The sequence below is a fragment of the Drosophila santomea genome, chromosome 2R (genome assembly GCF_016746245.2).
Source record: "Drosophila santomea strain STO CAGO 1482 chromosome 2R, Prin_Dsan_1.1, whole genome shotgun sequence".
Taxonomy (NCBI): domain Eukaryota; kingdom Metazoa; phylum Arthropoda; class Insecta; order Diptera; family Drosophilidae; genus Drosophila; species Drosophila santomea.
The window spans coordinates 16,601,608-16,621,863 of record NC_053017.2 but is presented as its reverse complement, the minus strand read 5'-3'; the positions used below and the strand labels follow the sequence as shown (position 1 = coordinate 16,621,863).

Sequence of the window (20,256 nt, the reverse complement as noted above, 5' to 3'; positions counted from 1 at the left end):
TATCCATGATTGCTGCTTAATATTTTATATATTCCACTAAACTACTTGTTAAAACAACTGTTGAGTTGCCTATCGATAGCTTGGCGCCGGAGTAGGCAACTGCCTATCGATAGCTTGGCGCCAAATTGAGTTTTCGAAATTAAGGTAATTTCGAACCACTTCTTCAGATCTCGCCAATTACTTTTCTCAGAAAAGTAAATAAATAAAAGACATGTAACAGGTACATATGTAACAGTCCACCAGATCTACGGGCTCCATGCTCCGGTTTGCTCTGGGTTGCGGGATCTTGGCTACTGGCTCATCGGCTCTGATCCCGCAGGACGGAGCCTGTGAAAGATGTTGGCAACACTGCACGCGAATATAAAGAGGGCCTGGAAGGGGCATATTGTTTAAATAATATTTGCTCGTCGCGCGATAAGCATCAAATCTAGAAGAGCCGAGCCGGCACAGTGATAGTGTGAAATTAAGCAAACAAAATTTCGAAAGGCAACAGATTTGGCTCCATTGACTGTGGATATTTAGATTACCTAGTCACTGCAAGTAAGTGTCATTTAAAATCGTGTTATCGTTCTTAATTTGGATGTAAGATTGTACTTTACTAAAAAACATGGTGAAATAACAATTTAAATTATATATTTGTTACTAGATTTCAAATAAACGTTCAATATGCCAACCAGAACAAGTATATTTCGTTGAGCTCAAAGAATATTGCTTAATACCATGAGAACGTTTTTGTTCAGTTCTTCATTAATTGTGCAACAACAGAAATGCTAAGTACTCTATTTAAAAAGAAAGAACATCGACGAATAGAATTGAAAGGGAACCACCGAAAATTGTTTGCGTAAAGTCTGGAGATTACACTTTATAAATATAAATAATAGCTACTCATAATAAAATATAAGTAAGGGGTTGATCTATGGGAATCACTTAAACCAATGGGAATCACAGCCAACAAAGTGGTGACGGAAAAAAAGGTCATAGATCTTTGCAGATGTGCGTCGCAGCATGTGTGGCTTGCAAAATATTCGAAATATTCCATTGGTAAATAAGATGTTACCACCGATGAAACAACAAGCCATCATTACTTGCCTAGTCACTTCTATGGCACAGATTGAAGATTCCGCAGAAGACTAGAATGTGCACAAACAAACACGCCGCTTGATGGTACCTTTGAACTGAGCATGATAATGCCAATTCGCTGATAAGGATTAAATCCACTTTTCCAAACCGACTCAAACTGGTTTCTCCGTCTGCCTGAGCCAGGCATCGCGGCTTGGTCGTCGTCAAAATCAGAGTATTTAAACTGAACCCATGTGCTATATGCGCCTATATGTGTTATAAATTACCACATTCGACCTTAATCGCTGATAACGCCAGCTCCGATGTCCGCTTTACCAGTTCGAGATGATCGGGGCGCAGATGGACAAACCGGTTTCAGCCAGTTGATCCCATCGGTGCAGGGATTCCAATTAATAATAATATAAATTGTTTACCCCGCTCGCCGCTACAATCATCACAACAGGCGAACGGTTTCCCATTCGGTTTTTATTGGGTCAAAGGTTCACCTAGGGCTAGCATTCTGTGCCAGGACTGTTGGTAGTGGCTATCGCCTCTGCAGTTCCCATCCCTCCATCCTGCCTGGTCTCTGTGGTCTTGCGTACGCTAACGGCGATAATCGTGTCCGATTTGCGAGGACGATTCAGTCGCTTGTGGCGGTTCTCCTCCCACTCCTTGCGATGCACCTTCTTGCGGTGCGCATGCATGTTGGCATTCGAATTAAAGGTCTGCGGACAATGGGGGCATGTGTACAAAACCTCGCCAGTATGGGTTGTCATGTGCTCCTGCAAGAACAGTTCAATACCAACTGCTTTGTTTAGTTAATAATTTTACTAATTACCTTAAGCTCGTTCGGCCGCTTAAAGGCCTTTTCGCACATAGGACACTGATGACTACGCGCCGTATTGTGGGTGTACTTAATATGGTGCTGGTGTGCCTGTAGACTCGGGGAAATCTTTAGACAAAATTCGCACTGCATCGGCTGCAGATTCTCAGCGGTATGCATCATTTTTATGTGGCGGGCTAGTCCATATTTGGTGGTTAGCATTGAGTCGCACAAGTGACACTTGATTGCTGCCTGCGGTCCTCCCGTGTGCTCCTCCATGTGCCTGGCCAAGGCTTCACGTCCTCTGATGGATTTCCCACAGACATCACAGATCTTGGCATATAAATTTAAATGGACCAGCTTAACATGTTGCTGCATCGTATACTGACTGGGATAACTGCAAAATACAAATGTAACACACAAAAATAGCAATAATATTTTGCACACTCACGTTTTGTCGCAGTGTGTGCACTTGACCAGCCACTGCTCCCGGGGTATGTGAGTCAGCTTGTGGCGCTCATAAACAACAGTGCTGTAGAAGCCCTTGGAGCACTGTTCGCAGTGATAGAGTCTTCCGCGCGTCTTGATCTCATGCATGCGCATGTGCAACTCCAGACTTCGACGGTGACCCATCACACGGGCGCAGATGGAGCACTTAAAGGTTTCAGGGTCCTGGTGGCGTCGCAAATGGTCCACAAGAACGCCTCGCTTCCAGAACTTTCGGTTGCAGCACATAGAATAGCCGCGCTGCTTGTGCTCGCGTCGTACATGGGCCAGCATTTCGGAGAAACCCTCCATTGGCAAGTTACAGATGTGACACTGAACTTTATAGTGCTCGCTTATATATTCGTTAAATTCTTGTGATTTCTGGATTTTTGGCAGACCGCTTGTTTTGGGCCGCTCCGCCAATCGCACACGTCCACGTCCTCTTGACCGTCCGTTAACCTTTCGCTTAAGCTTCGGCTGTATTATTTCCAAATCCTCTGGCTCCTCCGCTGCCTCCTTGCTGCTGCAGTCGTCGGATAGGAATTCCTGCTCCTCCTGATCCTCCAGCACATCGGCAATTGTCAAGTCAGCTTCAGGGAACTCGATTTTTATTTCGTTTAGGTTTATTTGCTCCAGCACGCTTTTCAACTCCTCGCGTGCATCCTGTTGAGGGACTTTTCGAGGACGTCCACGTCGGCGTTTGACGGCAGCGGCTACGCTGTCCACTTGCTCGCTTTTCACGATTGGCTCCTCTAGAGCGGAAGCGACCACTTCTGGCGGGGATGTCTCCTTCAAAACAGTTTGCCCCAGTGCATTGTGGGCTTGCTCCACATTAAGGTAAAAGTTGTGGAAGAGCAGCAGCTGCTCCCAGCAAGCGCCGCACACATAGCCGGTTCTTGAGGCAGGAATCTGCAAAGGGGGACTCCTCAATAATAAAATTACTTAAGATATGATTGGTTTGTTTACCTGGAGCCAGAAATGTTTCTCGATTATGCACCGCAGGCCCAGTGAATCGGCTTCCTCCGATGCAAATTCTATATTGCCGAACGCATCATCCACACTCTTTGTGCACAAAAAGCAAGGCATTTGTAAAAGAGGCGCAGGTACATACACAAAAAAATTATTAACAATTTGTGTTGTTTTTCAATTAAAAGCAGGCCAACGCACAGCTGATTACTGTCATCGCAAGCGGCTATCGATAAATCCACCCAGAATAGTGGGACCATAGTTGTGTTTTCCACTTAACAACTTTGAACTATTTGTTTTTATTTGTATTTAGAATTTAGATAAGCACCATCAGCAAAAGAAACCCTTGACTATTTTATTTAACGAAATGATGAATCTGGCACATGAAATGAAGATGCATATCACCCTTATTAGAAGGGCGCAGTTTTTAGTATGTACATTTTATGGCATTCGCAGACAGGTCATACTGACTCAAAGTGTTGCGACTTTGGGATTAATTTATTTTAATTTAGGCTTTAATTCGCCTTAATTTGGTAAAACGTTGTTTACGCAATGGCCACGCAGCTTGGGGAAATCACTGAGACGAGCCGTTCACCTCGTCTTCGCTCTGTAAGTGCGATTTGGCAGAGCTTATCAGAACGCACAATTTACACCTGTGTTTAGACGCCATAAACAAAGCCAGACGTTTTAACAGGCCACTTATCGTTGTTTACATATTTTTAGCCAGCTTAATCTCGACGAGAAACCCGGAGAGCACAGTCATGGATGTGCAATCGAGTCGCGTTGTGCCCGATGGCGGCTACGGATGGATTGTGGTGGCCGCCGTGGCCCTCATTAATGTGAGTGGTCAATGCTCTTAAAAGGAATACACAAAACTAAACATTTTTCTTGCACATGCCGGCTTGCAGATGACGAACCAATCTATTTTGTCAGTATTTGGACAGCTCTTTGTGGGTGAGCTGCAGAAAATGCAAGAGGACACTTTTACTGCGGCATTGATCACCAATCTAAACAGCCTGGCTCTCAACTTCTCCGGCCTCTTCATTGGACCGGCGATTAAAAGCTTTAAGCCCCGAAATGTAGCCGCTACAGGCTGCATCCTAGTCGCCCTGGGCCTGGCTTTGTGCGCATTTGCCACTGAAAGCTGGCACTTCATTCTGGGCTACAGTTTCTTCGTGGGCTTCGGATTGGGACTCATCTCGCCCTCCACATTCATGGCTATTAACTCGTACTTTACCACAAAGCGAGGACGTGCTGTGGGTGTCTCATTGGCAGGTGCTGGCCTTGGACAGGTGCTAATCCCTCATCTAGTGCGTTACCTCTTGGATAATCACGGTTTTCGCTGCGCAGTTCTATCCATGTCTTCCCTATCACTATTCGGGGTAAGTTAAGAATACAAAATTTAGTTGATCCAATGCTTACAGCCTGAGTCCTTTACAGCTCTTTGGTGCTGCTTTCTTGAAACCTCTAAATCCGCCTGCCAAGCACAACAACCGCAAACACATTCGACTCCTGGCCGAGGCCGATGGCGAGAAGACTAGTCCCCTTCAAGTCGTGGTCATTCCTGCTAATCAAAGCAAGAGCGAGCGTAGCCCACCAAATGGAGATACTCTGTGCAGCCGAATGGGACAGCGTCTGGTGCAGGCAATGGATCTGGAGCTGCTTAAAGATGTAGTATTTTGGAGCATCATTGTGGGCATGGCTCTAGTCTACACGGCCACCATTAACTTCACGATGATCTTTCCTGATTTCCTTGGACAAACGGCACAACTGAACAGCCAGATGGTGGCCTTTTGCATGTCCCTTGTGGCTGGAGCCGACATAGTGTGTCGTTTGCTGCTGCCCATCGTCACAGATCACCTTAGAATCCCCTATCGTGTGGTGTTCCTGATCGGCATTGTTGGACTCTTTGTCGCCCGTTGTGTGCTTGCCGAGAATCAAGCGCTGCCCGTGATCATCTCCATGTCTGTGCTGACGGGCATGATGAAATCAGCCACTGTAATTAACAACAATCTCACCATATCGGCGCATTGTCGCTCCGAAAAACTGGCCGGCGGCCTGGGACTGAGCATGATGTCCAAGGGCGTTATTGTAATCACAGTGGGTCAGCTGCTGGGATGGGTGCGAGACTACGCCAACTCCTACCTTATTTGCCTGTATGCTCAAGGAGCTATTCTGCTGGTGGTGGTTCTGTTTTGGACTCCGGAGATAGTGTACCGCCACCGCAGGCAGCGATGTGCCACCAACAAGTCCATGGAGACGCAGTCTATAGACGCAGCCGAGGTGGCAAAACTAAATTCCTAAATCACTGGTTACTAGACTGGATTAGATGTGTAAGCGAGGGATTTCGGTATTGACTGTCGTGATAGGCGGTGGAATGACTTCCCTGTAGGGAACATTCCAGTCTCGCCGCAGTAGTTATCTGAGTTGTGAGGAAGGACCAGTGTCAGGAACAGCACTATCTGTATGACTATGCATCTTAGGCTTAGGTTTTCGATTATTTATTACCATTTAGCCCTTAGAGACTTAACTTTTGTACTGCCATAAGAGCCAAAATACAAATTATAGGATCCATATTACAAAAACCAAGTTTATTAGCATGAGACGAGTTTGCAACTCTTCATCCGATCGATCTTTTTTGGGAAAGTATTCTATTTATGTAGCGGAAACGAAGCTGGGAGTGCTGGAGACAGCGGATGCACCCGATTCTGTGTTGTAGAAGATACGGCGCTCGATGCCATCCTTTGTGATGATGCCAATGCGCACCACACCGCCGGAGCTGCCGTCGTGGTAAATGGCGTGCTGGACAGCTGTTAAAAGAGGTTGAAATGGGATTAATTTGAAATGAAACAGTTTTAATAATATTTTGGGAATGGAAACCCACCCTTCTTGACGAACGAAACGCACTCCTCCAGCTGCATATTGGGACGGTAGTGCTCCCTAACAAATCCATAGATAAAACTGGATCCCGATCCGCCGATGGTGCAGGACTCGCGGGTCAGCATGCCACCCAACGGAATGCTGTACACCTGGCCGCCGCGCTGCGCATCCCAACCAGCCACAATGATGCCGGCGAGCAAGGACTCGCGGTAGCTGTAGCAGTAGTTACGGAACTCTGAGGCGGCCTCGAACACCAGAGCCTCCTTGTTGGTCTGGTTTTCGTGGTAGTTCAGGGAATAGGCCACAATGTCGGCAATTGCCTGGGTGTCGGCGGCGGATCCACTGCGGCAGCAGTAGACTTTATCCGTGATGCGGGTCAGCTTGTCGGTGACCCGGTTGGCCACATAGGCGCCCGAACTGGTGCGTGAATCGGCTCCAATAACCACTCCTCCATCGAATTCCACGGCCATAATGGTGGTCTGCAAGTCGGAAGGATTGTGCTCTTAGTACGCAGTTATGTGGGTTATGCTCTTCATACTTACGCCAGTGCTGACCGGCGTATCGGTAAAATCAAAGTCGGGAAGCATTTTGATTTTTCAATTTCTCACAATTCAATTTACAATTGATGTTTGTTGAAAAGCCGCAAGAACACGAAATGACTGGCTTGTTTTGGAAAAGTGTTACCAGATGGCGAAATGACTGTGCTCGAAATGTTGTAGTCCAGCCCTGTCTTCACACAGCAAAATACAACTTTCGCACTGAATTGTAGGGTAGTGTAAAGACGGTCATGGGGACAAATGTCAATTAATTATGTTTCACGATTGTATATTTAACTTCTTAGCCGCATCCAATACATTTCTTGTTCCACATAATAAACTATCGAATACAAAAATTGTCTGCAGCCCTGGTTTTCGAAGTGCGGGACATCGATAGTATCGATGTTGGTTCATTGCACATGTTGAATTTGTTTTGAATATTTGTTTTCATAAATTAAGACTAAAATGGCATACGTTGCACTGAGCGAAGCTGAGAAAACATATATTTTACACGGCGTGGAGGTAAGCGAAATGGAAATGTAGGCAGTACCTTAAACTATTCGTTTCTAGGATGACTTTCGTTGCGATGGACGTTCTCGACGGGATTACCGGCCCATGGACCTGGAAACCGGACTGGTCAGCAATGCTAGTGGCTCCGCCCGCCTTAGACTTGCCAACACAGACATACTGGTGGGCGTGAAAACCGAGATCGATGTTCCCAATCCGCTGACGCCCGATTTTGGTAAACTGGAGTTCTTTGTGGATTGGTAATGATGCAGGTGAACTTCAAGGAATGTGCCATACCATTTATGTATATATTTCAGCTCCGCTAATGCCACACCGGAGTTTGAAGGACGCGGCGGGTCGGATCTGGCCCAGGAATTGATTCTCTCCCTGCAGAATGCCTACGAATCGCCACTGGCTTTCGACTACCGCACGCTGTGCCTCATTCCGGGTCAGCAGTGCTGGAAGCTTTACATAGACATCTTGGTGAGACTCTAGTGTGCCAAAGTATTCCCAAATGTTAATGCCTGCTCTTGCAGATTCTGGAGTGTGGCGGCAATCTACACGATGCAGTGTCGCTGGCCGCCAAAGCAGCTCTGTTCAACACAAAGTTGCCGCGGGTGACGGCCACCTTGTTGGATGCCGGCATCACAGACCTCATCATATCGGACAATCCTTATGACTGCACCCGCATCGGCATAGAGACGGTTCCACTGTTGGTCACAGTTTGCAAGATCGGTGACTATTGCCTAGTGGATCCTTCGGCGGAGGAGGAGGTCTGCAGCACAGTAAGCGTGGTTGTGTCAGTTTCCATGAGGAATGGAAAGGCATTCCTGTCGGGAACACACTTGACCGGCGGTGGGGCCATGCACCGGGACACCATGCGCAACTGTCTGGACCTGGGTCTGGCCATTGGTGAGCACCTGGACCGGCTGCTTACTAAAATGCTGAATCTGGAGCAGGAGCGCGTCGGACCCAAGCGGCCGCAAACTGTTGGGTTTCTCAAATAAAGCGGCAATGTCTAATAATGAAAATTTACTATTTAATCGATCTGACTCTGATTTTGAGCTTGGGGCTCTGATTAGGCTTAAAGCTAAAAGCTATCTGGTGGCCAACGACTACTGGTCCTTGCGCTTCTTCGCCTGCCTGACGGCCGGAGCAGGCTTTTTCTCCTTGGGCTCGGGCTGCTTGCCCGTTAGCAGTGAAGTCAGCATTTCGCTGATCTCGGGCATATCGTTGCCCATCTTGGGGAACTGCAGATTGTCGATCTCTTTCTTGGTCTCGGGATCGTTGATCATCTTGGGCAGCACCAGCATAAGGAGCAGGGGCAGGACCATCATCAGGACCATGGGGCTGAACAGGAAGTCGGTAATCTGTGGGTCAAGACCAAAGGTTAGTTTTGTGATTCCTCAGTTTTAGGCAAAATAATAGTTTACCTTCCACTGCTCTCTGGTCTGGAAGTATTTAAAGGGCATCAGTGGCTTCACGCGCAGTGGATATGGCACCTGCATAATTTGGGCGGGCTGGACAAAGTTCACTTTGCGGGCGCGGAACTTTCCCTTCGGGTTAATCTCGACGCGCACCTGCAATTGGAATGCAAAGGAATGTGAGTAAATGTGGCAAACGATTCAAAGGATTCCCTTAACTGACCGGCTCATAGAAAACATCCGGGTGGTGGACATCCAGGATATAGCTGCCGGAGGGCACTCCGCTGATCATAAACTGCCCATCCTCTCGGACGAATCCCTTGAACTCGCCGTCATTGATGGACAGTGTAAGCTCCGTGTGCCACTTGGGAGCATTCTTATTCACCGGAGCACTTCGTCCGCCTCCTTGAGTGGGTGGAAAAAGGGAGTCCGGCGGAGAAACACGTCCTTCGATGGTGTACAGGCCAGACACCTCGTCCACTAGTTCATCCTGGCCAATGATAACCTCGCAGCTGACCAGGGCGAGAAGCGCCGTAAAAATAAATAACTTTAAGCACATTATTCGGGTCAGATTAAATTTTTTCTCCAATTTTTCAATTGTCAGCCGATAATGTGACCGTTCGTTGAGGTTGTAAATAATCCAAGGGCAGGGCTGGCAAAAATTTGTCGTAAATGCGATGGGTACGCGGTAAATTTAAATGTGCAATTGAGAATGAAAGAAAGCTGCTTTATTTTATTGTGATAAACTGAGATAACTTGCCAAGTATTTGAAGCAATTTGCTTTAGTGTTCCAATAGGTGTAAGTAATTTTTCAAATCAAAACCTTTCATTTTTTTTTCATATTGCAACCATAACTTTTGGAATGGAAAGTCTTTTTATTTTTGGTTAAAAATAACTAAGATAATTAACTCGCATTTGAAAGTTAAATTTAATTGAATTGAAATTCTCGGTCAATTGATGTCAGCTTTAAAGAATAAACAACCAACATATGTCGTTTATATCTCTAATATGAAATCGAATCGAGTCTTTTTAAATATTATTAAATTGTATTAAGGTTTAGAAAACCAGTTTGGCTGGCTGAAAAGCAAAAAGCTCTGTAGTTGGTGGTATCGGCGGGTTGGCTTCACTATCGATACACGACTGAAACCACTTCAAATACTTGCCAGCACTTTTTCAAGCGCTCTCCGCCGACATTTCAGTCGTTGGCGGCAATTCATTGCGTTCGGTTTGCCATATCCACTCGGTTGATTGGACTATAATTTACGGAGCTAACGCAGCTCGGAGTGATTTTCGAATATTGTTGACAGCGATTTTAGGTTAGTGCGTGCTTTGACAAACGGGTTTTCAGCTATTCGCAATGAATGGCGATGTATGTAGTTCTACTGGGCGTGCAGGTGTGTCCATGGCCAATAAGTGCCACATGCAGTTTGCGACATGCAACGTGCAACGAGCAACGAGCAACAACAACACATAAAGTTCACCCTGAAGCCCAAGCTTAGCTTAGTGTTTTTGGACAATGTCAATGGGATATACAGATGAACGCATGAAATCTGCGAGCGATCTCCTAATCAGTACACAAAAATTCCAAAGTTACTGCTGTGTTTTGGTATCCAATCCACTTGAACTGTGTCGCATGTACAGTGAAACCGGTTTCAAAAATGTTAATGATGCTGAGATCACACCAAACCCCTCCCTCCCCTCAACCCCTCCACCCTTCAATTCAACGCTTGCATAGATTTATCTTTTTTCGCACACAACATTTCAATGGCAAGACGCAATGCAAGTCTTCTAGTACGACGACTACAATGGCAAATAATAAATTAATTAAGCAGCGAAATAAAAGCTAGTGAGTGATGTCAAGCGTCGCGCCTGCGCAAAGTTGGTGATGTAAACAAGTGGCGGCGAAAAGGTAGTGAAAACAAAAAAGAAAAACCAACCTATTCGGGTTTATCTCGGGACGTGCCCTGGTCCCTTTATAGGAATTGGCACACTCGCGGCCACGAGTCCAGTGGCTTGCGCAATGCGTTGGCTGATAAATCAGCGTTGACAGTCACTTTCCACCAATGCACTTCCATGCATAAGTGTGGCTCAGCTAATGACGACAATTGCTATAGTTTTTGTTTTGGCCCCAGTTTGCGAGGCGATTTCCTCGATCTGTGCCGCCATGTGATGTCATCTAATGGGCATTTTATGTGAATACATCGAATCAATATTCGAGTCGTTAAGGCCTTTTTCTCGGCCCCGCGACTGTGGCACCGTTTTACGCATTCTACCAGGTTTTACAGTGAACACCTGTTCGGATCTCAATCAATTAATTTGCACTTAGTTGGCGGAAAAGTTACTTTAAGGGCGTTTTAGATGACTATTATAAACTAATAATATCTATACTACATATGAACCATAAATACTTGACAAAGAAAGAAGACATATGATGATTATTGGTTACAGGAACTCTCATATATTTAAATATTCCTAGCCATTGGTAGTTAAAATCGATCTATAAATAGTCGTGCTTCTAGCGCCTGGTTAAACATTAACTAAAGCCCCCATCTTTGACACATGCCAATCAAATTCCATGTGCAAATGTTGATCAATCCCATTCGGTATGCACAGAACCAGCCTGAAAATTCGGTATCAATGCTTTTCCTTTCCCTAAAGCAAACCAAATGGGTTGAAGGGTCTATAGTGCCTGGGTACCTGGAACTGCGCACCACAGGCCAGTAGTTAACCCAGTTTACACAGGTACTGGCACGCGATGTCCGGCCAAGATTGTGGCGGTGCAAGGAAATTGGTCGACCACCTTGACCAGACCCCATCCCCAAACCACGCCCCCCCTTTGAACTCTTTGGTTGGGGTCAAAAGCCAATAGTTGGCGTGTGGTACAAAACTACCCAGAAGTTGTAAACCCAACACGTCTAATGGATCATAAAGCGAAACAACAAGCATATATAGAACTATTTATTGGCCTGATTGGGCTCTAATCTAAGGGACTAGGCAAAGTCAAGTGCACTCTTATCGATTTTCAGGCATATGTATGCCAATTATTACTGTTTTACGCAACTTAAGAACTGGGTGATTCAGCACAAACCATCTGAAGTGACATCCAATTCCAAGACGGCGTATTCAAGCAAGTCGTTTACCTTTTTGGCGGCGATCTACATACCATTCGCATTGATCGATGCAATTAGCGTTGGACTGTCAAAAACGTATAAGTGGTTATATTTCGTGTAGACACACACCGATAGCATTCAAATTGCGATTATTTTGTGTGCGAGTTTCAAAACTGGCTTTTTAGCAAGGGCATGCCAAGCTGTATGTGTGCACTGCATACCGTGTATATACCATAAACCATATACTATACTATATGCGATATATGTACATATACCCCTCACAATGAGCATGTTGGGGGCCCACATAATGGCTCATTGTTGCTGTCGGAAAAGTCGCTAATCAGTTTTGTCCCACGTTCACAGAAAACAAAAGCCGAGTTCCAGTTGAGTTTGCCGTTGAGTCGTGGTTATAGGGTTATATGGGTAGGCCAATGGCTATATGGCGCGAAACGCTTATTAATGTGCCAAGAATTTAATGGAAAGCATTTATCGTTACTTTTGTGCCACGGCGGCAGGTGAAATTTCTTTTGCTTTTCACTTTGCCTTCTACGGAGAGTGCGAACTATCAGATACATATGTACGTATATGTATCTAACCATCGACGTAGATATGCGTAGCGGTACCTTCGCGAAGGTCTGGGTGAATGCTTTTAAGATAAATCACTCACAATCAATACATTTGACTTTCAAGGTCTAACCAAATGCGAACACCCATTGTGCGGTTCTTAAAAGACAAAGTGGCCAGAGGTTAAGCCAAAACTCAGCTGCCAAAAATTGGTGTAAACAATGACTGTATCGAGCTTAAGCCGCGCTTTAATTAACATTTGGCTGGCATTTCAAAGAAAGGCAAATGAATAAAAACAAGTAAGCACGCTTGTATGAGATACATGCGCTATAAAACCCGCCAAGGTCAATCGTAAACGCTTTCAAATTCAAGTTCAATTTCAATTCTTGACACGGAGCGGGATAAAAATATAGAGGAGATACAGATACACAGATACAGATGCAGATACAAACACCCGTGCGGTTGTGGATGAATCACTGTCGTCTGTATTCCCACCGCCGCACATGGGAAAGTCCCAGGCCCATAATGTATTCTACCCACTCACTTCCTCATTGATCTTGATCTTGGCTTCGACGAAAGCAAAAGTCATCTTGTGACTCACGTGGGGAACTGACCTCGTTAATGTTTTCTTAACCCGCGAGTATAACCCGTAAATCTCTTATAATGCGCCGATTTACTTGAGTATTAATAAACGTTGATTTATGGCCAGCTAGCGAGTAATTAGCTCGATTCATAGGCGTATGCGTAATATATTTGTAGGCAGTAGAAATAGTACGCATACGCAGCGATGCCTGACGACCCGTGATACTCCCAAAGTGATAAGCGCTGAGTGGCCGGGCAATCTGAAAGCTAAACGGTGTTAAGCGATACGTCCGTCCGTAAAAACACATATATCCATATCGGGAAAACACAATCTCGACCAGTATCGGTGGCAGTCGTAATTAAATGGCAGCATTTTGATTTGTGGAACAGTCATTTGAAATCTGTGCATTATGCTAAGCAACAAATTGGTTCTAAATTTCTCGTTTAAAATGCGGCTTACAAATGAGGAACTTAACCTAATGAGAAGCTGAAATATGTTCTGGTTAATACACATATATTTTAAGAAATTTGGGTACTAATTCCAGAAGAGACATATAAGGTAAAACTTCTTGCACACAAACTAAACCCACTAAAGTTAGGAGATGTATCTATGTACGTCTACTTTTATTTCTATTCTACCCATGGGTACTTAAAGGGCCCATCCACTCAGTAGCTGTAGATACTTCGATCGTTATCAAATATGTAGATGTACAGATAGATTCGCAATTCACTTGTTTGCGGGCTCGCTGAAAACGTGCCCCCGATAAGCGGGAAAGCAATTATTTATGCCATGGTAATTAAACCGACGACAGAAGATGGAAATGACGAATGTCTGACGAGGGTTTCAGATAGCGACGTACATACGTACATACATATGTATATGGTTTCCTTCTGGGGTCTGGAGGAAACAAAGGGGAACGGAAGTCGGGACACGGTTCGCTACTGATCACTCAATTATCATTCGATACCAGAACTCTAAGCGGCATTGTCTACCACAACAGGTGCTCCATTCACGATGATGCGCCCGCTGACGATGCGGAGTTGGCTGGCAACGGCGATGGTGACGGCGCTGCTGGCGGTGGCCATCTGGCCGGATCCGGGCCAGAGTCTGCCGCAAGGTGCTCCGGAAACCGTGTGCGACACCATGCTGCCGTTCCACGCCGGCGGCAGTGTGCTGCCCCAGAACAGTGTGTCGCCCTTCAGCGTGGAGACCTCCTCCTCGACTCTTGGCCAGGGTCAGACGCTTCGCGTGGATCTGACGGGTGTGCCGGCTGGCCTTAGTTTCGGTGGCTACATGATCCAGGCGCGCAATCGGAATCCACCCCATCAGATTATCGGACAATTTGGACCCGCTCGCGATGGCACCATTAAGCTGATGAACTGCGAGAACTCCGTCAACAATTCAGCCACGCATAGCAATGCCGGGCCCAAGCAGCAGGTTATCCTGGAGTGGCAATCGCCAGTGGACTTTCTCGGTCAGGTGGTGTTCAAGTGAGTCACTAGAGGATTAACTGCCAGGCTTCAATGATTCTATCTTAAACTTGTGTATACCCATTAGTGCCACCATCGCCCAGAGCTATAATGAATTCTGGGTGGGCGTGCCCTCCCAGCCCGTTCAGATAGTCCGTCGCGATCTGTCCGCTGCCCCACCACTACCCACACAGAGTCCATCTGCACCCGCGGGCACCACTCGTGCTCCCTATGTTCCGCCCAGCTATGTGGCGCCAAACAACGTGGTTGCCGTCTCCTCGGATCCCATCTACAATGGCTGCGGACAGAGCAAGAACTGCTTTGGATTCCCCGACGGTTGCGTGGCCACGAAGAGCTGTACCTCCATCACTGTGGTCACGGTGCGCGGAGATGTCTTCGAGTTTGAGATTCAGTCCGGCAAGGGTGAGTCACCTGTGTTTCTTTTCCCAAAGTTGGTCTTCATTTTCATCGCTTTTTCTAGGAACCAATGCTGCTTACGTGGCTGTTGGTCTTTCTGATGACGCCAAGATGGGTGACGACTTGACCACCGAGTGTGTGCCAGAGAATGGCAGGGTTAACCTGTATTCCTCCTTGACTTCGGCCTCTCCTTACTCGGCAGTGAGATCCAGTGTGGTAAGTTTGAATCACTTTGCCAAGTGATACCTTATATATTACTTAACGATTACTACCTCCTTCTAGAACCAGAACTCAGCCCGCCTACTGGACGCCTCCATTGTGGACGGAGTGATCTATTGCCGTGTGCAAAGGGATGCAGTGACCAATGTCCAGGGACGCAGCTTTGATCTTCGCAATGGCAAATACCACCTGTTAGTTGCATCCGGCACCAGTCTTAAGGAGAACAGCGTGGGCTACCACGACATTGGACGACTACCCTCAGCGCAACCGATCAGTCTGGCGGAGGTGCAAGACTTGAGCGGATCTAGCCGGTTGCTGATTCAGCTGCATGGAGCCTTCATGATTGCCGCATGGATTGGTACCACCTCGCTGGGCATCATCTTTGCGCGCTACTTCAAGCAGACGTGGGTGGGCAGCCAGAGCTGCGGCAAGGATCAGTGGTTCGCCTGGCATCGCCTCCTCATGGTCACCACCTGGTCGCTCACGGTGGCCGCTTACGTACTCATCTGGGTGGAGCTGAAGCGGGCTGTGTGGCATGCCCACTCGATCATCGGTCTGATCACGGTAATACTGTGCTTCCTTCAACCCATTGGAGCTCTGTTCCGACCGGGACCCAATGACAAGAAGCGGCCGTACTTCAACTGGGGTCATTGGCTGGGCGGCAATCTGGCCCATATTCTGGGAAGTAAGTTAACCAGTCGGAGATCATCCAAGTGTGTATGGCTTATTCGAAATTATTCTTGCAGTTGTTACCATCTTCTTCTCTGTAAAACTACCAAAGGCCGAGCTGCCCGAGTGGATGGACTGGATCCTGGTCAGCTTTGTGGTGGTGCACGTGCTGGTCCACCTGATATTCTCCGTAAGTAAAACGTGCTGTAGTGGTTGGGTGTTTTTCCCCTCTCATGTGACCCCAAAGTGTACAAAGATTAGACCCAGCATCGCCTGCCTGTACAGTGGTTCTAGTTGTGTCCCTAAACGTTCATTCATTCCATACTAATTCATCTGTCACCCATCATCCCCTCGAGAACTGCTGGCTACGTCCCTTAATGTGTAGATCGGCTTGTGTTTGAATCATTGGCAGATTGGCGGCATGGCCTCGGAGCGTCATCTTAGCCAGCGGGCGAACACCTTCCAAATGGGCGATATGTCCCATCATCAGCAGCACGCCATGCGGAATGGCATGAGCATGGAGCGGAAGATGGATGCTCCGGTAAGTAGTGCTAGCATGGATCAATATGGTCAATATTCTTAAACCTGTGACTTTCTATGATTTCAGTATGCGGGCATGCGCAAGGGATTGCTTGGAGTTTACGGCGTGGTGCTGGTTCTCTTCGTGACGGTGCTGATTCTGCTGGTGGTGCTGGCGCCCATCGAACAATACCTGGGGAAGTCCTAGGCGCTCAATTCGGATGTCCTGTAACCTGTCCCCTTCCAATACTCGTGTCAGTTTTTTGTGCTCATTGTTTTAACCCCTTCCGCCCACGGCTCTGCCCTGCCCTCCACCCAAATCCACCCTTTTTCCCATTCAGCTTTCTGTTGTTAAGTGTAATTAGGCGCATGTGTAACCTGGGGCGGAGCGTTCAGTACATGTTATATAATTTATTATTAATAAAATAAAACAAGCCAACATAAATGCAGTGTTTCCTTACTTTTCTTTGCTGCTCTGCTCAATTTCTATCTGCTGCGCTACATGCATATATGATTTACCAATAGTATCTGGTGCTGGAGAGTTCTGCTCGATCGGATTGCGTTGGATATCCTATGTATAGTATGGATTTGTATAAAACCTTGACTCTTAACTGCAGCTAGACATTATCATTATCTTTAGATATAGGTGTATTTATGTATGTTTGTGGTGTGTATGCTTTCGTAAACGTGTTGCTTGTTCCGCTTAATTAAAGTACGTAAATTATAGGTAGATCTACAATTTTCAGATATTAATGCAAAAACTAAACCCAATTGAACGAAACTGCCTTAAAGTAACAAGCGGAATCATCGCTCCTCTAGGATGACCGTTTCCTGCGGATAGAGCTTGAGCGACTCCAGTGTTTGGCTACTCTCGATGGCCGTGAGATCCCGACGCGGCCAGCTGCTGATTAGTTTGTACTCCTCGATGAGAAAACCGTTGGCCGTCACAAAGTTGAGCAGATCCTGGTGGAGAATAGAGTACAGTCACTAGGCGATTCAATTGCTTGTTTAGTAGCACTTACCTGTAGGTTGTTGTTGGTAAAGAAGCGCCGCTCCAGAAAATCGCCCGTGGGCTTACGCACACGGATCTTAGAAGTCCCCGTTTCCTGTTCGGACGGCTCCTGAGGTAGGGATTGTTGAGCCTGGGCGAAATATGCTTTTTATAAACGGTTTAACGCACAGAAAGAAAATCCTAATGAACTTACAACTAATCTAATGGACTCGCGTCTAGCATCTTCTTCGGCTCGCTCGGACTCGATTCGTTTTCGCTCGGCCAATTGGGCAGCCTCCTTCTGGCGCTTTGCCGCATCTTTAGCCATGTCGGCTTGCAAAGTTTCCTGATAGGCCATGTCCTGCTCTGCCTTCACCTGATCACGGGCAGCGCGTTCGTCCTCTTGCCGTATTTCCACCTGCAGCTGCTCCTCAAACATCTCGCAGGTTTCAATGAGCCTCGTTAGCAAGTCATCCAGACCAATGTTGCCTGTAAAGTATTCAATTAAAATGCGAAATATACTTTAAAAGGTTTCAGCGGGCATACCATGAATCACAGATAAAACTTCGCAATTGCTGCCCAGCTGACGACTTTTTCCCACCAACATGATGGCTGGCAGCTTGTCCAATTTAATGTTTCTGGCCGTCAGAGAGGCGTTGCTGCTAATGCAAGCCGTCAACGAGGAGAGAAACCTGTGGCACACATAAATTATTAATAAAATAACAAAGAAGTGCATGAATAATGACTAACATGTCCTTGTTGCTCTCGTAGGTCATATCCCAGCCATATAGAACGAATTTTTCTTTGAAAGTTTGGATAATGCTATCATGTTTCATCAGCTGATCACAGAAAACGTTGATAAGAATGCTCTTGCCGTGATGCAAGTAAATGGCCAGCAACTTACGCTAAAATCGTAAAAAATGTAGGTTAATAAAAAGACTCTGAAGGGGAATAAACTAAAAATTACCTCCTTGGCGGGTCGAAGGCAGGCCAGCTGCTTGGCGCTTTCAAGACTGCCCACAAAAAATTCTGGACAGGGCTCGCCATAACGCGCCTTGTAGTTCTCGACAAACTGCGTGGAGCCACTTGTCTCGTCATCCGTGTTGTTTGGTACTGGAAAATTACATAACTTTACCTACTGCATTAGAAAGAAGGTATTTATATTGCTCACTTAAGTGCCTGTTGAGGGGCTGAGCGGGTGGCAAGTCTGTGAATATGTACTCGGCGTTGTGGAAGTCTGTAGCATCTTCGAACTCATCAGCCGAGCTCTCGCTGTCCACGGTTACCACATCGAATGCGTTGTTCTGGTTGGAATTTGTTTGCGCTGCACGCTCCGTGCTGCGCACAGCGAATCTATGCGACAGTCCAATGCCAGATTGCTACAGTTTGGAGAATTGGATAGCTTTATCAGATCATCAGATATTATTTATTGTGACCTACCGCCAGAGTGGTTTCATTGTCACAACCATTGGGCCAGCCGGTCCACTCCTGGTGGCGCACTGGTATGCTCTTGATGTCGCACACGTTCATCTTTACCTCCTGCACTGTCGTACGACCTGGCATGCTAAGAGTGAGTGGGGTGTCCGACTCGAACTGTATGAAAATGGTAAAGTTCTTGTCCACGCGCTGCGTCACTTCATCTCTACACAAGATTATTGAGTTACATGTTTTAAATAGTATTTTCGAGCGGACTCACTGTTCGGTGTCCATGAAACCGTCGTCGGTGAGGTCCACCAGGATAAGTTCGTTCTCCGGTGCGAGATCTAGGTTGCATATACGCGTGCCCAACTGCTGTGCATCGCTGGCTTTGGAGGGTGGCCAGCCCCGAATGGCTTGCCTGCACACCGGCACACTTGTCTCGTCAAAGATTTTGCGTTTAAGTTGTTCTAGTAGGGAGATTCATTGGTAAGTTGACTCAGGCGGCTCGAGACTAAGAAATCCTTACCAACTGTGGCCTCCGATGGTAAACGGATCTGGTAGAGCTGCTGGTTAAAGTGGATGTTGAAGGTGATCACGTTCTGGTTGTTGTTTTGGCTGGACGCGGGGTCCAGGTTGATACTGGACGTCAGCTGGGCTAGCAATTGTGACGCTATAGTAGATACGTTTCAAGTCATGGCACAAAAGCGGCGCTATCATGTTCAACTCACTTGGAAATCTCTGCTGGATGTGCGGCTGATTTAGGTTTAGGTTTTGGTTCTGGTTCTGCAGGGCGGCCGCAAAGAAACCGGATGCGTTCGAGGTTCCGGGCATCTCATCATAACCAGGCGGACGGAAGCCATTGGTGCTCTCCACAGGATTCCTGGCCGGTGGCTCTGGCACCTGGATAGGATGCGGACTGGCCATCGGCGCATCCTCGTGTGGGATCACCCGACTTAGTGCCTCCTGCAAAGGAACAACGTAGTGTGATGACAAAGCATGGGGGGGATCCAAAGCAGGGCAACTGAACAAAGAACCTGCACACTCACCACCAGGTTCCAGTTGGCGGCCTCCAAGTGGGAAAAGGCTTCGCCCACGTCGTCGATGCCCGTGATGCTCTGTGGATGTGCATAAAGACCATGTACCATATACCATATAGTAGTAGTTCGATATTGGAACTATCTGCCAAAGTCACCCACACACCAAAAACGCACACGCATCGCAATGTGCGCAGCGAAATTGTGGGTGTTTTCGGGGGAGATCTATGAAGAGCATTACCTGAAAACTGGCCAGGGTCTCTTGCTTGTTCTCCGACATTGGAAACGCTTGTGGTTCGCTTTATTTGACCGATTAACTATTCTGTAAACTCTACCGATTTTCACTACAAAAAATTACACAAAGAAAAAAGTGGCTAGTCAGTGTGGCCAGTTGATTGTACGCGATTTATGCGTAGTAACGCTACATCTGCTAACGGCACTTTGATATAAAAATGTCCCAACTTGTTTTTTATTTATTTAGTTATTTTTTTGATTTTTAATTTTTTTTCAACTTATGCTCATTGGAAATTCATAAATTTGGACGACAAACAAAACACTGGCAGCCGGATAGGATTTACTTT

The 20,256-nt window shown here is 46.6% G+C and overlaps 7 protein-coding genes across 10 annotated transcripts; 3 read left to right on the top strand and 4 right to left on the bottom strand.

Annotated features, from left to right (window-relative positions):
- The first annotated feature begins 401 nt into the window (after positions 1–401).
- LOC120444573 (monocarboxylate transporter 13) lies at positions 402–5,919 on the top strand. 2 transcript variants are annotated; one of them, XM_039624334.1, is made up of 4 exons: positions 402–540; positions 4,058–4,173; positions 4,243–4,716; positions 4,775–5,919. In XM_039624334.1, the coding sequence occupies exons 2-4, from the start codon at positions 4,096–4,098 to the stop codon at positions 5,636–5,638; spliced, it is 1,416 nt and encodes a 471-aa protein (XP_039480268.1). In that variant the 5' UTR covers positions 402–540; positions 4,058–4,095; the 3' UTR covers positions 5,639–5,919. The 2 variants fall into 2 exon arrangements, with proteins under 2 accessions (XP_039480268.1, XP_039480267.1); XM_039624333.2 differs by lacking the exon at positions 402–540 and adding an exon at positions 3,773–3,943.
- On the bottom strand, positions 1,486–3,577 carry LOC120444572 (transcription factor grauzone). Its single transcript, XM_039624332.2, has 4 exons — positions 3,335–3,577; positions 2,334–3,277; positions 1,898–2,279; positions 1,486–1,841 (listed from the first exon to the last, which is right to left on the bottom strand). The coding sequence occupies exons 1-4, from the start codon at positions 3,452–3,454 to the stop codon at positions 1,572–1,574; spliced, it is 1,716 nt and encodes a 571-aa protein (XP_039480266.1). The 5' UTR covers positions 3,455–3,577; the 3' UTR covers positions 1,486–1,571.
- On the bottom strand, positions 5,900–6,916 carry LOC120444577 (proteasome subunit beta type-6). The gene is made up of 3 exons (XM_039624337.2): positions 6,757–6,916; positions 6,219–6,693; positions 5,900–6,144 (listed from the first exon to the last, which is right to left on the bottom strand). Exons 1-3 carry the CDS (start codon positions 6,799–6,801, stop codon positions 5,990–5,992), a joined length of 675 nt encoding a protein of 224 aa, XP_039480271.1. The 5' UTR covers positions 6,802–6,916; the 3' UTR covers positions 5,900–5,989.
- A 198-nt stretch (positions 6,917–7,114) lies between these two features.
- On the top strand, positions 7,115–8,300 carry LOC120444574 (exosome complex exonuclease RRP42). Its single transcript, XM_039624335.1, has 4 exons — positions 7,115–7,272; positions 7,321–7,517; positions 7,575–7,740; positions 7,794–8,300. The coding sequence occupies exons 1-4, from the start codon at positions 7,216–7,218 to the stop codon at positions 8,262–8,264; spliced, it is 891 nt and encodes a 296-aa protein (XP_039480269.1). The 5' UTR covers positions 7,115–7,215; the 3' UTR covers positions 8,265–8,300.
- On the bottom strand, positions 8,277–9,359 carry LOC120444575 (ER membrane protein complex subunit 7 homolog). Its single transcript, XM_039624336.2, has 3 exons — positions 8,905–9,359; positions 8,691–8,837; positions 8,277–8,627 (listed from the first exon to the last, which is right to left on the bottom strand). The coding sequence occupies exons 1-3, from the start codon at positions 9,238–9,240 to the stop codon at positions 8,373–8,375; spliced, it is 738 nt and encodes a 245-aa protein (XP_039480270.1). The 5' UTR covers positions 9,241–9,359; the 3' UTR covers positions 8,277–8,372.
- A 513-nt stretch (positions 9,360–9,872) lies between these two features.
- LOC120444892 (putative ferric-chelate reductase 1 homolog) lies at positions 9,873–16,676 on the top strand. Of its 2 annotated transcripts, none has more exons than XM_039624879.1 (8): positions 9,873–9,997; positions 13,939–14,428; positions 14,496–14,830; positions 14,889–15,040; positions 15,107–15,728; positions 15,790–15,902; positions 16,125–16,253; positions 16,320–16,676. In XM_039624879.1, the coding sequence occupies exons 2-8, from the start codon at positions 13,953–13,955 to the stop codon at positions 16,437–16,439; spliced, it is 1,947 nt and encodes a 648-aa protein (XP_039480813.1). In that variant the 5' UTR covers positions 9,873–9,997; positions 13,939–13,952; the 3' UTR covers positions 16,440–16,676. The 2 variants fall into 2 exon arrangements, with proteins under 2 accessions (XP_039480813.1, XP_039480812.1); XM_039624878.1 differs by having other exon boundaries at positions 16,098–16,253.
- LOC120444891 (FAS-associated factor 1) lies at positions 16,606–20,188 on the bottom strand. 2 transcript variants are annotated; one of them, XM_039624877.2, is made up of 13 exons: positions 19,917–20,188; positions 19,688–19,756; positions 19,370–19,604; positions 19,168–19,296; positions 18,919–19,108; positions 18,663–18,864; positions 18,394–18,601; positions 18,190–18,335; positions 17,973–18,127; positions 17,769–17,914; positions 17,437–17,711; positions 17,254–17,373; positions 16,606–17,194 (listed from the first exon to the last, which is right to left on the bottom strand). In XM_039624877.2, exons 1-13 carry the CDS (start codon positions 19,953–19,955, stop codon positions 17,036–17,038), a joined length of 2,073 nt encoding a protein of 690 aa, XP_039480811.1. In that variant the 5' UTR covers positions 19,956–20,188; the 3' UTR covers positions 16,606–17,035. The 2 variants fall into 2 exon arrangements, with proteins under 2 accessions (XP_039480811.1, XP_039480810.1); XM_039624876.2 differs by having other exon boundaries at positions 19,168–19,311; positions 19,917–20,186.
- Positions 20,189–20,256: the final 68 nt, after the last annotated feature.

Coding starts and splice junctions, on each gene's coding strand:
- LOC120444572 (XM_039624332.2), bottom strand. CDS start 3,454: ATGCCTTGCTTTTTGTGCACAAAGAGTGTGGATGATGCGTTCGGCAAT. Junction 3,278..3,334: donor AGAAACATTTCTGGCTCCAG/GTAAACAAACCA, acceptor CCCCCTTTGCAG/ATTCCTGCCTCAAGAACCGG. Junction 1,842..1,897: donor AGCGGCCGAACGAGCTTAAG/GTAATTAGTAAA, acceptor CTGTTCTTGCAG/GAGCACATGACAACCCATAC.
- LOC120444573 (XM_039624334.1), top strand. CDS start 4,096: ATGGATGTGCAATCGAGTCGCGTTGTGCCCGATGGCGGCTACGGATGG. Junction 4,174..4,242: donor CCGCCGTGGCCCTCATTAAT/GTGAGTGGTCAA, acceptor GCCGGCTTGCAG/ATGACGAACCAATCTATTTT. Junction 4,717..4,774: donor CTTCCCTATCACTATTCGGG/GTAAGTTAAGAA, acceptor AGTCCTTTACAG/CTCTTTGGTGCTGCTTTCTT.
- LOC120444577 (XM_039624337.2), bottom strand. CDS start 6,801: ATGCTTCCCGACTTTGATTTTACCGATACGCCGGTCAGCACTGGC. Junction 6,694..6,756: donor ATACGCCGGTCAGCACTGGC/GTAAGTATGAAG, acceptor TCCGACTTGCAG/ACCACCATTATGGCCGTGGA. Junction 6,145..6,218: donor CGTTTCGTTCGTCAAGAAGG/GTGGGTTTCCAT, acceptor CTCTTTTAACAG/CTGTCCAGCACGCCATTTAC.
- LOC120444574 (XM_039624335.1), top strand. CDS start 7,216: ATGGCATACGTTGCACTGAGCGAAGCTGAGAAAACATATATTTTACAC. Junction 7,273..7,320: donor ATATTTTACACGGCGTGGAG/GTAAGCGAAATG, acceptor ATTCGTTTCTAG/GATGACTTTCGTTGCGATGG. Junction 7,518..7,574: donor CTGGAGTTCTTTGTGGATTG/GTAATGATGCAG, acceptor TATATATTTCAG/CTCCGCTAATGCCACACCGG.
- LOC120444575 (XM_039624336.2), bottom strand. CDS start 9,240: ATGTGCTTAAAGTTATTTATTTTTACGGCGCTTCTCGCCCTGGTCAGC. Junction 8,838..8,904: donor CGGATGTTTTCTATGAGCCG/GTCAGTTAAGGG, acceptor TTCCAATTGCAG/GTGCGCGTCGAGATTAACCC. Junction 8,628..8,690: donor AGACCAGAGAGCAGTGGAAG/GTAAACTATTAT, acceptor CTTGACCCACAG/ATTACCGACTTCCTGTTCAG.
- LOC120444892 (XM_039624878.1), top strand. CDS start 13,953: ATGATGCGCCCGCTGACGATGCGGAGTTGGCTGGCAACGGCGATGGTG. Junction 14,429..14,495: donor CTCGGTCAGGTGGTGTTCAA/GTGAGTCACTAG, acceptor TATACCCATTAG/TGCCACCATCGCCCAGAGCT. Junction 16,254..16,319: donor AGCGGAAGATGGATGCTCCG/GTAAGTAGTGCT, acceptor CTATGATTTCAG/TATGCGGGCATGCGCAAGGG.
- LOC120444891 (XM_039624876.2), bottom strand. CDS start 19,955: ATGTCGGAGAACAAGCAAGAGACCCTGGCCAGTTTTCAG. Junction 19,109..19,167: donor ACCATCGGAGGCCACAGTTG/GTAAGGATTTCT, acceptor TCTCCCTACTAG/AACAACTTAAACGCAAAATC. Junction 18,336..18,393: donor GCCCCTCAACAGGCACTTAA/GTGAGCAATATA, acceptor GTAATTTTCCAG/TACCAAACAACACGGATGAC.